At 40.7% G+C, this 17,225-nt stretch overlaps 1 protein-coding gene across 3 annotated transcripts in view; it reads right to left on the minus strand.

Annotated features, from left to right (window-relative positions):
* The window catches only part of ZCWPW1 (zinc finger CW-type and PWWP domain containing 1), a 45,735-nt gene that overhangs the window by 21,659 nt on the left and 6,851 nt on the right, over positions 1–17,225 (minus strand). For 2 of the 3 annotated variants that reach the window (XM_043999929.1, XM_043999930.1), the window contains exons 1-7: positions 9,918–9,971; positions 7,362–7,450; positions 6,046–6,104; positions 3,829–4,112; positions 3,250–3,340; positions 1,784–1,865; positions 1,357–1,505 (exon numbers count right to left, since the gene is read on the minus strand). In XM_043999929.1, the coding sequence (XP_043855864.1) occupies positions 1,357–1,505; positions 1,784–1,865; positions 3,250–3,340; positions 3,829–4,112; positions 6,046–6,067 (628 nt within the window). In that variant the 5' untranslated portion in view covers positions 6,068–6,104; positions 7,362–7,450; positions 9,918–9,971. Of the gene's footprint in view, positions 1–1,356; positions 1,506–1,783; positions 1,866–3,249; positions 3,341–3,828; positions 4,113–6,045; positions 6,105–7,361; positions 7,451–9,917; positions 9,972–17,225 lie in introns of those variants that run through there. The other variant, XM_043999928.1, reaches the window with a different exon arrangement.

Here is a 17,225-nt window from a genome sequence, read left to right on the forward strand (position 1 = left end):
CAAAGCAGTAAGGGAAATCAGTGGAACAGAGTAGCTACAATACATAGAGAAGCAAATAAACACAGTAGCATAGAATTTGATAATCACAAACTGATAACACCCTTCCCCCCCAGCAAATTTAAAATTTTACCTACCAGACTGGCAAAGATGGCAAATGCAATGCTGATATATGTAAAGGTGAAAAAAACCCACTTAAGTGATAAAATGCAATATAGTGAGAGATAATGAGGTATCTATTAAGGTCTTGAATGCAATACAAGTGTTTACAATGTGATACCCCTCTATAAGGTGCAAAGAATTTCTCTGCTCAAAAGTGATGAGATTTGGGGCAGCTAGATGGCACAGTGGACAGAGCACCAGCCCTGGAGTCAGGAGTACCTGAGTTCAAATCCGGCCTCAGACACTTAACACTTACTAGCTGTGTGACCCTGGGCAAGTCACTTAACCCCAATTGCCTCACTTAAAAAAAAAGTGATGAGATTAGAAGACAGCTAGCCACTGGTTGACCAAGGACTGGCCACATTCCTGGTGCTTCTTCAAAAAATAAGGAGAGAATAGAGGTAATAGATAGCTCAGAAGAATGTGACCCATGGCAGTAGGGAAGAAAGCTACTATGGAAGGAGAACCCAGCACTTGAGAGGAAACAGTTCCTAGATTCTTGGGGTGGGGGATTTCTCCACACTATGAAAATGACATCCTTCAATAGAGCTCTTTGACCAGTATGTCTCTTTGACAGTGCACCCAGCTCTGAGGAGTGTGATCTCTGTTGTTGTACAGTTGTTTCAGTTTGCATCCAACTCTTCATGACCCCATTTGGGGTTTACTTGGCAAAGATACTGGAGTGGTTTGCCTTTTTTTCCCTCAGCTCATTTTACAGATGAGAAGACTGAGGCAAACACGGTTAAGTGACTTACCCATGGTCACACAGCTATTAAACATCTGAGGCTGGATTTGAATTCATGAAGTCTTTCTGACTTTAGGCCTGGGGCGCTATCCTGTGCTACTTAGCTGCCACAACCTGAGTGTATTTTCTATGAGTCAAGAAGAGGGTCAAGTCTGGTAACTGGGACTTGAGCTACAGAAAAAAACAGACTCAGCTGAAGGATCTGCCCAGCAGATATGTTATACTGAGGGAGTATACTATAGCACAGGTGATATAAAAACAAAAAATATATATATATCAATAAAAATTTACTGTTTAAAAATTGAGCGGGTGGGAGAGAAGGTCAAAACAATGGCCTGTTTCTTGTCCAAGCCCGTATGTCCCTTATTTGCTGTTTCCACAACTCTCTAATACATTAGAAATAGCTCCCAAGCTTGACATTAAAGGGGCTGCCTAAGTATGAATATACTTACTTGCTTCTTTTCTTTTCTTGCTTAAGGAAAGTATGTTCTGTTTCTTCTCAGAGGGTAAAGGATCTAACTGGGGTGACTGGGTCTCAGGAACAATCATATCCTCTTTAGACACAGGGATTCTGGAGGGATGAGGTGTCCCCAGCAGTTTCCTGAAAATGGAATTTTTTAGAAAGATGGCAAAAAGCAGTAATCTGTAGCATCTTTACCTTTAAAGAGCTCAAAGACAGAGGAGTTAAGGAAAACTAAAGAATTCTAAACTCCATAAGACTCCAAAGATAATTTCATCTGACTATACTCACTGACTTCTTCGGCAACCCAGACAAACAGGGGTATCTCATGGACTAAGCAACCTCTGCAAAGGCGTGTCCCACTCACTACAGGTACACCCACTCTTGGCCTCTATGTTGGCTTACTAGGATAAACTTACCTATCCACATCAGTAGTAGCAGTATTAATACTTGTCTCCTTTGCCCCTGGGGAACATTCAATGCGTTGAACACATGAAGTCTCTGAAAAACCAAGGCCCCAAATTTATCCCCACAAAAATGTAACACTGTAAATAGAATAAGTTTCTGGAAGAAGATAAGTACCCCTTTCTCTCCTGGTGCTATACCTTGGACTACACTGTCTCTTACTCTATTCCTAAAATAGCCAGCCCCTGACCATTTGCCTAATCAAAGAATTATCAAAATTTGGAGTTGAAAAGGATCTTGAAAGTCACCTAATCCAATACCTCTAGTGACAGTAAATTCATTAATTCTGTGGTTGCTTTTGTTTGTCCTTCATTCTCAAAGAGGACCATGACATCACGGTGATGTCACGACTTACACTGAATTGGATTTAAGTGAGGGAGGACTGTGCAAGGTCACCCACCTCACTCTCTCCTCCAGAGCTATCTGGGTCCAGTAACAAGATATATATCAGGATGACTGGAGACGGCCCCGGATGTTTAAGGCAATTGGGGTTAAGTGACTTGTCCAGGGTTACACAGCTAGTGTCTCGGGTAAAATTTGAACTCAGGTCCTCCTGACTTCAGGGTCAGTGCTCTCTCCACTGTGCCATCTAGCTGTCCTGTATAGCTCTAATTCTTTGGAGAATAGAGATATGGCATGTTGGGGACAAGCCTGGAAGTCAGAAAGATTTGGGTCCAAGTCCACATCCCTTTCTCTTTCGCTGCCCCAGGCAACTCTCTAAGATTGTAAATTACAGAAAAGTCAGAGATCTACAGCAGTGCAGGGTTTCCAAGTGAGGAATTCCCCACACTAATGAAATCACAAGTCTGCACATGTATGGATGGATGTATGTGTATGTATATAAGCTTTTCCTTATTCTAAACTAAAATCAGGCCCCTTTAGTTTTTAGCGATTTTGAAACCAACTTGTTCTAGGAAGTTTCTCAGATTGAATTGAAACCATATGTTCCCACATACCAGAGTAGTACTTTATATCAATATTTGGGTATAGTATTAGTCACCGATACTCCATTTTACATCCCCTTGTCCATCAAGCTCCTTCTGCAAAAGGATAGTGATTTGAAATATATTGAACACGTGGGGCAGCTAGGTGGCGCAGTGGATAGAGCACCGGCCCTGGAGTCAGGAGTACCTGAGTTCAAATCCGGCCTCAGACATTTAACATTTACTAGCTGTGTGACCCTGGGCAAGTCACTTAACCCCAATTGCCCCGCCAAAAAAAAAAAAAAAATGAACTCTATCTAGGATAGTTTGGTTATAATACTGTCTGGTGGTTCAGGTATAAACTAGATGCTCTCTGAAGCTCCCTTCTAGAATTTCTCTATTCTGCACCTACCAGAGTAGGGTGATGGAGGAACTGTTAAGCCTACTCTTGCTCAGACACCTGCCACTTTGCCCTCCCCACCTCCAATCTCTCCTACCACAGGCCATATCCAGGCACTCCTGCAGGGACTTCTTAAGCACGCACTGGACAATCTCCTCAAACTGTTCATTGGTGAGACTAGTTGTCTCCTGGAAAGAGAGAGAGGGAGAGAGGGAGAGCGAGCGCACACGCTCTGAGAGTTAGTTTCCACCATGGCCAGGTAGACATTTTTGGAAAGTGAGGTAAGGAACTCACAAGGCTGAGGGGTTAATTAATTTAAAGTTTTCCTGGACAAGTTACGGGACTTCTAAGAAGCCAAAGTGGAGAAAGGACTTAAGTTTTCCCCCTACCTCCTTATTCATAAGTACTAGGACCAAAACTCTTTTATATAGTAAGAGAAATAAGAGATTAAAGTTCTGGTAGGAGGGGGAGAAATTACATATGAGAATGAATGTACAAAAGTTAAGGAGTAGGGGAGAAAAACCAGAAAATATGAAAGCAAAAAAAAGCTAGGTCATTTCCTACTCTGGAGAACTCTCCATATGGAAAGATTCCCTTTTTCGGGGTTATAGGAGGTGTCCTGACAGAGGACAAAGATAGAAATGGCATGATCTCAACCATACTGTCTGGAAGGTACCTTATCTGTTTTCCTCTCATCTCCTTTAGCATCCTGTTCTTTGCTAGTCTTGGTAGCTAGGGGCCCCTTCCCCTCTTTGTCACTTCCTGAGTTCTTTCTTGTGACTTTTTCCTTTTTCTTCTGTGTCTTTTCTTTTGGCTGGCCTTGGCTGGCATCTACCCCAGGGAGCCCGATTCCTTGAGCATCTTCATTGTTGGGGGCATCTGAAGAGCAAGGGATCACAGTGCAGGCTTTTTTTCTAGGTGGAGCAAAAGTCTTCTTTGGTCCTTTCCCATCTTCTGAAACTGAAATTTGGTCATTTTGTAGTATTTAACATGTACCCAGGAACTTCAGTTAGCTAATTTATGCAAATGTGAGAGGAAATAATGTTTTTCAAAAGATTATTGATTTTATCTTTGAGTGATAGTTTATTTAGTTCTCTTTATATCATTACTAGAAGGAAAGTCTATAGGTGGCATTTTGTATAATTAGACTGTTGGTTTGCTCATGCACCTAGCTCTCTGCTACCTGAAAACTTACTAATGCTTGCATAAAATGTCATTTCCTTCCTGAAAAGTTAATGATCCTCTAAATGGAAATAATCTCCAACGAATTTCTAGAGCAATCTGTTCATATCTCTCTGAATGACACTTACTCTACCTTGTATTACAGGTACCTGTCTCAATGGCTTTATCTCCCCAACTCAGCCTCAAGCTACATGAGAGCAGAAAAATGCCATCCATGTTTCCAGCTTCTATGTTCTAGTAAAACTGACCCTTTTCTTCTGCTGAACACATGTCTGTGCTCTCATAACTGTGAGCCTTTCCTTACACTGCTCATTAGGTCTAAAATGTCTTTCTTCTCCTTCCCTGAATGCTCAATTCTTACCCAATTCTTAAAGCTCCAAAGAGGTAGCACAGCACAGTGGATAGAGAGCTAGCCTGGAGGACCTAGAGGTTGGAGTCCCACCTCTGACCCTGACCCTGACCCTGGGCAAGTGCATTTAACCACTCAGGGCTTTAGACAAACTCTCTAAGACTAAAATTTGCAGAGAAGCTGCTGATCTGCATTGTTTTAGGGAATTTCTTCTCCTGGGAGTTTCCTATACTAATGAAATGACAAATCCAGTCCCTATCTATATCCCATTAAAGTCCAATGCAAATGCCACCTCCTCCATGAAGCCTTCCCTGATCTTCCCCTGAGGATACCCGCCCTAACAATAATAGCTGATGTTTAAATAGCATTTTAAAGTTTGCAAAGTTCTTTCCACATTTACAGTTATTTCACCTGAGCCTCAATCCTACAAAGTACAACAGATATGACTGTCCACACTTCACAGATGAAAAAACTGAAGCTAAGTGAAGTGAGTGACTGACATGGCCAATAAGTATCAGAGGCAGGATTTGAACCCAGAAAGTCCTGGTTTCAGGCCCAGCAGGCTATCTACTAAATAAATCTACTGTTTTCTCATACATCACATGGCCCTGCTTTGATAATTGTCTAATGAAGTTATTATGTGATTTTGTTGGATATCTGTGGATTTTTGCCAAGTCCAACTATCTTGCCCTGAGTCCTTTTACCTTCCTCTCCTCTCTTCATCCCCAAGTAGTTCTATCTTCTTTCTTTTTGTAGTTGTATCTTTTTTTTGGGGGGGGGCAATGGGGGTTAAGTGACTTGCCCAGGGTCACACAGCTCATAAGTGTCAAGTGTCTGAGGCCAGATTTGAACTCAGGTATTCCTGAATCCAGGGCCGGTGCTTTATCTACTGCGCCATCTAGCTGCCCCTGTAGTTGTATCTTAAAAGTCAAAACTGGGGTCTCTCCTATACTCAGAATAGAATATAGGACATTCTATTCAGTCACTGATACTATAGGAAGAAGAAAACAGGCCTGGACAAAGCTGGATCACAGGAGCACAGATTTAATAGTTGGAGGCAAGCTTAGAAGCCATTTATTCTAATTCCCTTATTTTATAGGTGAGGACACTGAGGCAAACAGAGGTTAAATGACTTGCCCAGGGTCACACAACCAGAAAGTATCTGAAGCAGGATTTCAACTCTGGTTGTTTTCCTGATTCTAGGCTCAGCTTTCTACACCCACTGCACCACCTGGCTGACTTTTTTTTCCCTCGGTTGCTGAAAGGGTTGTCCTTAATGGGAAAGAACTTTTGGGTGGTCAGGGACTAGGAAAGGGGAGAAAAGGAATTAAGGAAAAGAAGTATTTCCTACTTTTGACTCACCTTTGTACTTTAAGGTTGTCATTGTTTAGCTTATTTGCTATGACTACCTCTTCTTTCTGCTGAAAAAATGAAAAAGAAATTAAATGTTAATTACTCAAAAATTGACATGAATTTTACTTTTCCTTCAAATCATTATCAGGGAGAATTTTTTTTTTTTAGCGAGGCAATTGGGGTTAAGTGACTTGCCCAGGGTCACACAGCTAGTAAGTGTTAAGTGTCTAAGGCCGGATTTGAACTCAGGTACTCCTGACTCCAGGGCCAGTGCTCTATCCACTGCACCACCTTGCTGCCCCGAGAATTTTCTTAAAGAAAAAGAAACTAGGGTTATTTCTAGAATTCCATACCCTTAAACTTCAATGATTCCCATTACTGCCCAAGCTTAGGATCTATAGTTTTTAGGTCATCCCAATTTTCTTCTTGACTGCTCTTACAGAAGAGAAAGACAAGGGATATCTCTAGAGACATTTTCAGGGTGTCAATTTCCCCCAACTATCCCTATTCCCCCTATTCCTTGCAGTTAGAAAGTCCTTTCTCCAAAAACCAACAAAACAAAACAAAACAAAACAAAACCAAAAAAAAAAAGGGGGAGCAGCTAGATGGTGCAGTAGATAGAGCACTGGCCCTGGAATCAGGAGGACCTGAGTTCAAATCCAGCCTCAGACACTTGACACTTAGTAGCTGTGTGACCCTGGGCAAGTCACTTAACCCCAATTGCCTCACCCAAAAACCAAAAAAACCAAAACAAAACAAAGTCCTTTCTCATTGTCATTAGGACAAAGTCTTCATCAATTTCTGAGAGCATAGAGTAGGGAAGACCCAAGTTAGAACATAAAACTGACAAGTTTTCACACACACAAAAATCAATGCAGTTATAACTCTGTGTGTACTTTTTTCAGAAGGTTTTTTGATAAAAGGTCTGATATTTAAGTAACATAGAGAACTGATACAAATATATGTGAATGAAAGTCATTCCCAATAGGTAAATGAAAGGATATGAAGAGACAGTAAGTTTTCAAAAGAAGAAATGCAAACTATCCACAACTATATAAAAATATTCCAAATTACTCATAATAAGAAAAATGCAAATTCAAACAACTCTGGGGTTCTACCTGGTAAATGTTTAACAACTGGCTCTTCCCTCTCCCCCAAACTACACACTACACACATTGAAGTATAATTTGCATTATTAACATTTTTCCTATCACTTTAAGTCTAGACAATCAGAAAAAAACAGTAAATCAAGCCCAGATTTGTAGCATTTGCCTATGCAAATGTGTTTTAGACAGTTCTGACAGATTTGAATCAAAAAGTCTTACCTAACAAATGTTGATTTGCAAGGTGTAAATGCTTTGTGAGAGTCAGTATGAGCTGCATCCGGCACACCATTGACCTCACACCTATCCACCTATCAGATAAGAAAAGATAGCAAAAAAGGAAAATGACAATTGTTGGAGGTATTGTGGGGTGACAAGCACACTAACAAATTGTTAGTAGAACTATTAAGTGGTACAGTTGTTCTGGAAAGTAATATGAAATTCTACCCCACCAGTAACTAAACTATGTTAACCTTTTGCCCTGTAACACCTCTACTAAGCCCATACCTCAAAGAGATCAAAGAAAGAGAGGAAGAGAATCCATACGTACAAAAAATATTTCTAGAAGCACTTTTTGTTGTAGCAAAGAATGGGAAATAGGATAGAGATGTGTCATAAATTATGGTATATGAATGTAATGGAATACCATTATGTTATAAGATATGACAAAGGGAAAGGATTCAGAGAAGCCTGGGATTATATGAACTTTTATGGAGTAAAGAGAACAGAACCAAGAAAACACATTTTTAGAAAATACAAATTTATACAAAATTTATACTAATATTATAAAGGAAAATAATTGTGACCAATCATAACTCCTGAAGACTGATGCTGAATTATGCTTCCCACTTCTTGGCAGAGAATAGGGTAGGGTTTGCATGGGGATGGGGTTGGAAAAGTGTTAGGTAGTATGGGGACAGTGATATCAAAAAGAAGGAAGAAAACTATCAACAAACTACTTAAAAATAAAGAGATGAGAGCATAAGGAAGTTCAGGAGACAGAGACAAGCAGGGCTGTGTTTATATAATTCTATTTACAATGTTAAATTTGAAATATTTTTTAAACACAAGCTGTATGTAGTGCCTATGGATAGACAGACACCAGAAGGAGAAGTTGGAATAAAAGCAGACATTTTTTCGGGACTTCCTCAGTTCTTGAGTAGGTGGGTACACTGGCCTTCCTCCACACTTCCCTTCTCTACTCTTTCTCATTTTGCTGGTTCTCCCTGGGCTGTCTGTTCTTCTGACTAAATTCTGTAAGACCCCACTACTTCCTCTCCATGGTTAGACCCTCTGAGTCACTACCTGGTTTTGAGATAGCTCCTCCTTTTCTGTGCTATAATCCAGTCTCTTTTACTAAATGGGTTTGATTATTTCAAGGTGTTGTGTTTCAGTTTGTTCTGACTGACTGATTTGAATCAAGAAGTATTTTTACCTAATAAATGTAATTTTTAAAAATGGGATGGGATAATCGGTGGACCCCTGTCCTTACACTTATATATTTATTTTATGGTTACAAAACCCCTTATATACATTAACTTGTAGCTCTTCTATAGCAAATCTGATGGGTATCCCTAAAGAAGGCTTTAATAAATGTTTAACACTTATTAGCTCCTAGGCTAATAGCTAAGTGTGGTTTGGATCTTTCTCTTAGAGCCCTAAGGTTCTAGGAGGTTGGGTTCTCTCTTCTCTATGCCCTAGATTCTTCTTTTTTTCTTTTTTGGTGAGACAATTGGGGTTAAGTGACTTGCCCAGGGTCACACAGCTAGTAAGTATTAAGTTTCTGAGGCCAAATTTGAACTCAGGTACTCCTGACTCCAGGGCTGGTGCTCTGTGCCACCTAGCTGCCCCTATGGCCTAGCTTCTTAAACTGTGGGTTGTGACCTCATATGGTGTCACGTGGGGGTCACAAAAAATTTTGACAATAGTAAAAGGTTATGTATACCTATAAACTAGGGGTCCTGTAAAAATTTCTTTGGTGAAAAGGGGTTGGTGGAACAGCTAGGTGGCACAGTGGATAAAACACCAGCCCTGGATTTAAGAGGACCTGAGTTCAAATCTAGCTTCAGACACTTGACATTTACTAGCTGTGTGACCCTGGGCAAGTCACTTAACTCTCACTGCCCTGCAAAAAACCCCCAAAAACCAAACAAACAAAAAAGAAAAGGGGTTGGGAATGGAAAAAACTTAATTAGCCCTGCTCTATGCCATCAGCTTTCCCTCCCCCCTCCCTGCCACCATATGTGTTCCCCTGAATTTGTTAGGGGGCCAGTTACTAGTGCCTCCATTTCATTTAATCACAATATAAATTGTTTGACATAAGGATATTTACTTTAAAGCTATAGCAAGAACAAATATACAAGCATTTCTACTGGTACTTCTGGAACATACTTTCCCTTATACTACCTCCATTCCTGGGGGAATAGGCTCAAAACTTAGTTCTATTCCCATATAGCATTGGTCTCACCAAGTGCACATCTAAAGGTAGCATGACTGCCAAGTAAGTCCTTCCACTAGGGTTCCAAAAGTCACTGCTAAAAATTTCCCCTTTTCCTCAGCATATCAATACTGCTCTGGCTACAAAACCCAGCCTGGATTCTGGCTCTTAGGTATGGCTCACTCTCCTGCCCTTTGAAACTCTAAAGGCCAGAAATTCTGTTTCCTTCACATAGAAAGGAAAAGAGCTAATAGAAAAGTCAAGGACCAAAGACCATTTTTCAGGGCTTTATAGGAGAAAGATGGACCTAAGGCCCTCCCTCTTACCATAAAATCACTCACCAGGAGCTGTGAGAGAAGCTATCACCAAACAGAGTGAAGAGTGGCAAAGAGGAAGTATCTGATGCTGCCAGGAGTTTTTTTAATGCTCTGAAGCCAATCAGAGAGCATCTCCTTAACCATGTGGTTAGCCAACCAGAGCCAGTTACAGAATGCCTACTCGTGCTTTCCAAAGCATTTTCCTTACACATACATCATCAGGATTCTCCTGGGGAGAAGCAATCTCCCCAGAGACCACCACCCTCCAAGCAGTGAGGTTGTACTAGCTGAGCAAGTTGGGCAGATGCTAGACCCCCTTACAATAATTTAACATGGATCTACCCCAAAATATAATCTGTTCATTGAGAAGCTCTTAGAGCTTTTGGCCAAGAAGTTTGCTTAAAAGGAAGCAGGCAGCCTCGAGCCCCCTACTCAAAATTCTAAAAATAGGACCAAACCAAATAATGACCAAATAATACAATGAGACCCCACAGTAACTTCATCCACCACAGAAACCCTAGGGCAGTAGTAGAAAAGGGGGCCTGCCAGAAGAGCAAATGACAATACAGACAAACCATTCAACACCCTGAATGTCAAAGACCCCTGGGGGCACTTCCCTACCTGTGCTCTCTGCACAGATACTCTCTGGAAGGTGGAAATCAGCAGAGGAATCCAGGTGACACACAGCAGGGCCTACCATCCCATCCCCAAGGGTAGCAGCCTGATCTTTACTGAGGCAGCTAGGTGGCACAGGGGAGAGAGCCTGTAGTCAAGAAGACCTGAGTTTAAATTTGAACTCACACACTGGCTCTATGTGACCACTGTGCCTTAGTTTCCTTATCAGCAAAATAAGGATAATATGGAACTTACCTCAGAGAATTGTCTTAAGCTACCATTACTACAATTCTACAGAAGAACAAACTGAATAAAATTAGGCTGCAGGAGTCGCTTGAATATGGAAAACAATTTACCCATTACCAAATTAGCAGTAAAACCAGGACTAGAAGAATATGAACATAAAGTAGGGGACAAAGTGATGTTATGGCTATCTTTTGAATAGACACATGCATGTTTTCAGAGAACTTAGATTAAATCTTCATTCATATTTGAACCACGTGCAAAATGTATTTCTGGAGCTCAATTATTTGGATAAATAGGAAGCACACTAACTAGTCTTTCTGAGATAACAAAACAGTATAACTTTCAGGGCCCTAGAGCACCTATGTGCGAATGCTTTTGTAATAGCTCAACTTAGTTTGAAGTTGTAGTGTGAGAAGTATAATTTAAAAATAAAAATCTTAAGAAACCATGAAGGAGTTGTTACCGATTGTTCAAATAACTGATCCTTTGCTTGGGCCGGTTCAAAAAAGTAGAGAATAGAGAAAATAAGGGAATAAATAAAAATCACTTCTCTAGGACCTGAACACTGCTGGTTGGTCAATTAACTCCTCAAATTTCAGTATTAACACTAATGTGATGCTCGATGTGATGTTTTCTTTCATGTCATAAGTGAAAATGAAGAATCTGAAATGTTATAGTTTGAGGTGGTAATATAAAAAGTCCAGGATATATACCTATCACTTCTCACAGGGTCTATTAAAATTGAGGAGGGTGTGAGGGAGGAGAGAAGTGCTCCACTTCTAAGAAGACTAAGGTAAGACTAAAGTAGATGGTCTTAACTTGAGTCCCTAAATTTGTTTAATATTTTGATGGTAGTTCTCTCTGTAACTTACTTTATGCATTTAGAAACATTATTCTGATGAGTGCTTAGTCTTCACCAGACTGCCAGACGGATCCACGATACAATAAAGTTATCAACCCTTGCTTTAAGAAAAGGAGTTAGATTCCTTTGAGAAATATTTTGCTGAACTCCTTAACTCGGGCTAACAAAAAAGTGCAAACAAATCAGTTCTTCTTACTAAATCCTGAGACACATCTTTCCCTTTTAATCTTTACAGCTAGTCTATTCACTTGTGTTTGTAAGCTCCTAGGCAGAAGGAACATAAATAACCCATTAGAAGTACTCCAAAAAGCTAAGAAGCTATCTGATCAGGTTTCTTTTAAATGTGCTGTCAGATTTCCTTTCAATGTGCGAGTCTAACCTAATTTGAGAATGCATTGTTTTCAATACCTGAGATTTCATTGATTGGTTAGAGACAGTGGTATTGCACAACTGCATGTCTTAAAGAAGCACAGTAAGGGCAGCAGTGGATAAAGCACTGGCCCTGGATTCAGGAGGACCTGAGTTCAAATCTGTCCCCAGACACTTCACACTTACTAGCTGTGTGACCCGGGCCAAGTCACTTAAACCTCACTGCCCTGCAAAAAAAAAAAAGAAGAAGAAGAAGAAAAAAAAAAAAAAGAAGCACAAGTAAATTATTGGTACTGAAAATATTGTGTGGGGGGTATTGTGGCAAGCTGACTCCATTTGGGGTATAGATGTGTGTTGCACCGTACAGATAGAATCACCTCTAGATTCTTCTACCCTAAAATCCACAGAGGGATTTCCAGTCCTGAAGAGATCCAAGGCAGGTCAAGAGGGAAGAGAAGGGAAGAAAAAGAAGGGAAAGGGGGTAGCTAGGTGGCACAGTGGATAAAGCACCAGCCCTGGATTCAGGAGGACCTGAGTTCAAATTTGGCCTCAGACACTTGACACTTACTAGCTCTGTGACCCAGGGCAAGTCACTTAGCCCAACTGCCTTGCAAAAAGAAAAAAAAAAGAAAAGGGAAAGGAATAAGCTTCTACTATGTGTCAGACCCTGTACTAGGCACTTTTAATTGTTAATTTAATCTTTGACAAACATTTATTTTTATTTTTTCCAGTTGCATGTAAGGGTAGTTTTCAACATTCGTTTTCATAAGATTTAGAGTTCCAAATTTTTCTCCCTCCCTCCCTCCCTTTCCTCCCCTCTCCACAAGACAGCAACCAGGTTATACATGTACAATCCACAAGTGCTCTTTTTATTAGTTCTTTCTATGGGGGTGGATAGTATGCTTCATCATTAGTCCCTTGGGATTGTCTTGGATCATTGCATTGCTGAGAGTAGTTAAGTCATTCACAATTGCTCATTGAACAATACTGCTGTCACTACCCACAATGTCCTCCCAGCTCTGCTCACTTCACTATACAGCAGTTCATGAGTCTTTCCAGGTTTTTCTGGGATCATCCTGTTTGTCAGTTCCTATAGCACAATACCATTCCACCACAATCATATACCACAGCTTCTTCCGTAATTCCTCAACTGATGGACATTCCCTTGATTCCCAATTCTTAGCCACCACAAAGAGTTGCTATATTTTTTATACAATTTTCCTCTTCCTTTTCATGATTACTATTGTTAACTGTTTCCCTCCATCCTATTCCCTTCCCCATGATATTTACTCTATTATCTATCTTCTTTCACCCTATCCCTCTTCAAAAGGGATTTGCTTCTGTCTGTCCCCTCCCCCAATCTGCCTTTCCTTCTTTTGCCCCTCGATCTTTATCCCCTTCCCCATCTATTTTCCTGCTGGGTTAGAGAGATTACTCCACCCAATTGAGTGTGTATGCTATTCCCTCCTTGAGCCAATTCTGATGAGATTAAGGTTTTTGAGCCAATTCTTATGAGTGTTAGGCTCATTTACTGCCCAGATTAAATAGATTACTCCACCCAACTCTGTGTGTGTGTGTGTGTGTGTGTGTGTGTGTGTGTGTGTGTGTGTGTGTGTGTGTGTGAGAGAGAGAGAGAGAGAGAATCCCTCCTGGAGCCAACTCTGATGAGATTAAGGTCCTTGAGACTATTCTGATGAGTGTAAAATTCATTTATTGCCCTGTTTCTCCCCTATCTCTTCCCCCACTCCATAAACCCTTTCCTGTTTCTTTCATGTAGGTTTCACCTCTGCCCTTCTCCCTCCCCCAGTACATTCCCCTCACCCCTCAATTTAACCCTAAAGATGTCATCATGGGGCAGCTAAGTGACACAGTGGACAAAGTATCCACCCCGGACCCAGGGGGATCCCAGCCAAAACCCAGCCTCAGACACAAGACACAAGACACAAGACCCACTGCATGACCCCAGGTATGTCTCCCACCTCTAGGTGCTCTAGGGTCTTGTATTTGAAAGTCAAATTTGCCATTTAGTTCAGGTCTTTTCATCACAAATACTTGAAAGTCCTCTTTTTCATTAAAGTCCCATTTTTTCTTCTTGTTGGGTAGGTGATTCTTGGTTGTAATCCCAATTCCTTTGCCCTCTGGAATATCATATTCCATGCCCTCCAGTCCTTTAATGTAGAAGCTGCTAGATCTTGTGCTATCCTGACTGGGGCTCCACAGTACTTGAGTTCTTTCTTTTTGCCAGCTTGCAATATTTTCTCCTTGACCTGAGAGCTCTGGAATTTGGCCATAATATTCCTAGGAGTTTTCCTTTTGGGATCTCTTTCTGAAGGTGATCGGTGGATTCTTTCAATTTCTATTTTATCTTCTGCTTCTAGAATATCAGGGCAATTTTCCCTGAGAATATCTTGAAAGATGATGTCTAAGCTCTTTCCTTGATCATAGTTTTCAGGTAGACTAATAATTTTCAAATGATCTCTCCTGGACCTATTTTCCAGGTCAGCAGTTTTTCCCAGAAGATATTTCACATTGCCCTCTATTTTTGTATTCATTTGGATTTGCTTTATTGTGTCTTGGTTTCTCATAAAGTCACTAGCTTCCATTTGTTCAATCCTCATTCTTAGGCAATTATTTTCATCAGAGAGCTTTTGTACCTCCTTTTCCATTTGGCCAATTTGACTTTTTCAAGCTGTTGACTTTTTTCTCATGTCTTTCCTGCATCACCCTCATTTCTCTTTCCATTTTTTCCTCTACCTCTGTAACTTTATCTTCAAAGTCCTTTTTGAGCACCTCTATGGCCTGAGACCAATTCATATTTTTCTTGGAAGCTTTAGACATTGACATCTTCCTCTGAGGGTGCACCTCAATCTTCCTTGTCACTGAAGAAACTTTCTATGGTCCTCACCTTTCTCTGTCTGCTCATCTTGCCTTTCTTTTACTTGACTCTTAGCTCCTTAAAGTGGGGCACTGTTTCCAGGCTGCAGTATCCCAAGCTTCAGAAGTCCCAGGTGGTATGATTTAAGGAGAATCAGGTTCTTCACTTGCCTGGCCTGTTCCCTGGTCTGTAGATGACCACAGACCAACTTGCTAATCAACCAGTTTTGTGTGCTGTGGTTGTCAGCTCTGATGAGCCTGTGCCCCTCCCCGAACTGGGCCACTGCTACTCAAGCCTACTCTCCTGGTTCCCAGCAGGGGTGAAAAACCCAAGTTCTGCCTCAGCACCAGCATAGACCCCTGTAGTCTCCCCCCTGCCAAAGGCTCAGACCTCTCACCAGACTGTGAGCTTAGTTCCAGACTACACTGGCTCTTCAGCTGATTCAGAGGCTCTGGGGGTCTCCTCCTCTGGTGAGGCCTTCCTGGGACTGGAGCTGTGTCAGGGTAACTGTGGGGTTGGGCTCCACTCCTGTCTCAGTACAGCAACTCCCTCCTTCTGACCTTCTAAGCCGTTCTTAGTTAGAAGATGATTTCAGGGGCAGTTAGGTGGCACAATGGATAGAGCACCGGCCCTGGAGTCAGGAGTACCTGAGTTCAAATCCGGCCTGAGACACTTAACATTTACTAGCTGTGTGACCCTGGGCAAGTCACTTAACCCCAATTGCCTCACTTAAAAAAAAAAAAAAGATGATTTCAGCACATCCTTCTGTGGGTTTTGCTGCTCCAGGCATTGTCCTATGGCATTATGTGGATGTCACTAGGCACTTTTAAAAATCTTATCTCCTTTGATCCTCACAACAACCCTTAGATGGTGATATTATTATCCCCATTTCACAGTTGAGGAAACAGAGGCAAACATGTTATATAACTTGTCCAGGGTCATACAGTATTTGAGGCATATTTGTACTTGTTTTCTTGACTTCAGGCCCGGCACTCTATCCACTGCTACCAGCTGCCTCAAAAGTAAAGAGGTCAATAATGAAGCATAGAGGTCAGTAAGCCACCTTAGAGCCTTCAGGCATTTCTAGAGAATTAGCAGACCCATGCCCAGCCCAGCCCAACCAAACTAAAAACCGAATTGTCATATCACACACAAAAAAAGGATTTATATTAGTTGAAGAAAAAATAAAAGAAATTATCAGAAACTATTTTGTCCAACTACATGCTAACAAAACTGATGTAATGCAGTTTGAAATCTGATATTGATAGTCTCTTGTCCCATTTTTTTTCATTATTACTCTTGAAGTTCTTGACTTTTTGTCCCACCACATGAAATCCACTATATTTTTGTAGCTTTAAAAAAAATCCTTTTTTTGTTTGGTATGACATTGAAAAGAGACAGCTAGATGGCTCAGTATTGGGCCCCAAGTCAGTAAGACCTGAGTTCAAATTTGATTTCAGACACTTACTAGCTGTATGACTGGACAAATCATTTAACCTGTTTGCCTCACTGGAGAAAGAATTGGCAAATTATATCTTTGCCAAGAAAACCTTATGGATATGGTTCACAGGTCATGAAGAATGGGACGTGACTGAACAACAACAAAACCAAGAGCAGACATATGTAATGGAGCTCTTTTAGATCAGATCTAAAGTAAGGATGTCTATTATGACCACTACTATTTCATATAGTCACATAACTAACATTTCATTAGTTATTAGCAATAAGACAAGAAAAAGAAATGGAAAAAATAAACATAGGCAAAAATTATCTTTTTGCAGATGATATCATACCCCAGAAAGACAACTAAAAAATTAACTTAAATATTTAATAACTTCAGCAAAGTTATAGAAAATAAGATAAATCCACATAAATCATGACAGTCCCCTGATTTCGAGGAGTTCAGCATCTAAATGAGAAAACAGCATACAAACAACTGTACAAACAAGATAAATACAGGTTAAACTGTAACTAATTTCAAAGGGAAGGCATTTAGATTAAGCAGGACTGGAAAAGGCTTCTTGTAGAAGGCAAGAATTTAGCTGAGATTTTAAAGAAACCAGAGAAACTAGAGGCACTTATGAGACAGGACAACATTCCGGCCATGGGGCATAGCCAGTGAAAACACTGGGAAATCATATATGAGGAACAGCAAAGAGGCCAGTGTCAATGAATCACAAAGTAGAGGGGTGTAAGGTATAAGACAACTGGAAAGGTAGGAGGTACCTGGTTTGGCTTTGAAAGTCAAACAGAGGATTTTACACTTGATCCTAAAGGTAATAGGAAGTCACTGAAGTTTACTGAAAAGGAAGGAAGGTGATGTGTTTAGAGCCTCATTTTTAAGAAAATCAATTTGACAGCTGAG

This window comes from Dromiciops gliroides, chromosome 4 (genome assembly GCF_019393635.1).
Source record: "Dromiciops gliroides isolate mDroGli1 chromosome 4, mDroGli1.pri, whole genome shotgun sequence".
Classification (NCBI taxonomy): Eukaryota; Metazoa; Chordata; class Mammalia; order Microbiotheria; family Microbiotheriidae; genus Dromiciops; species Dromiciops gliroides.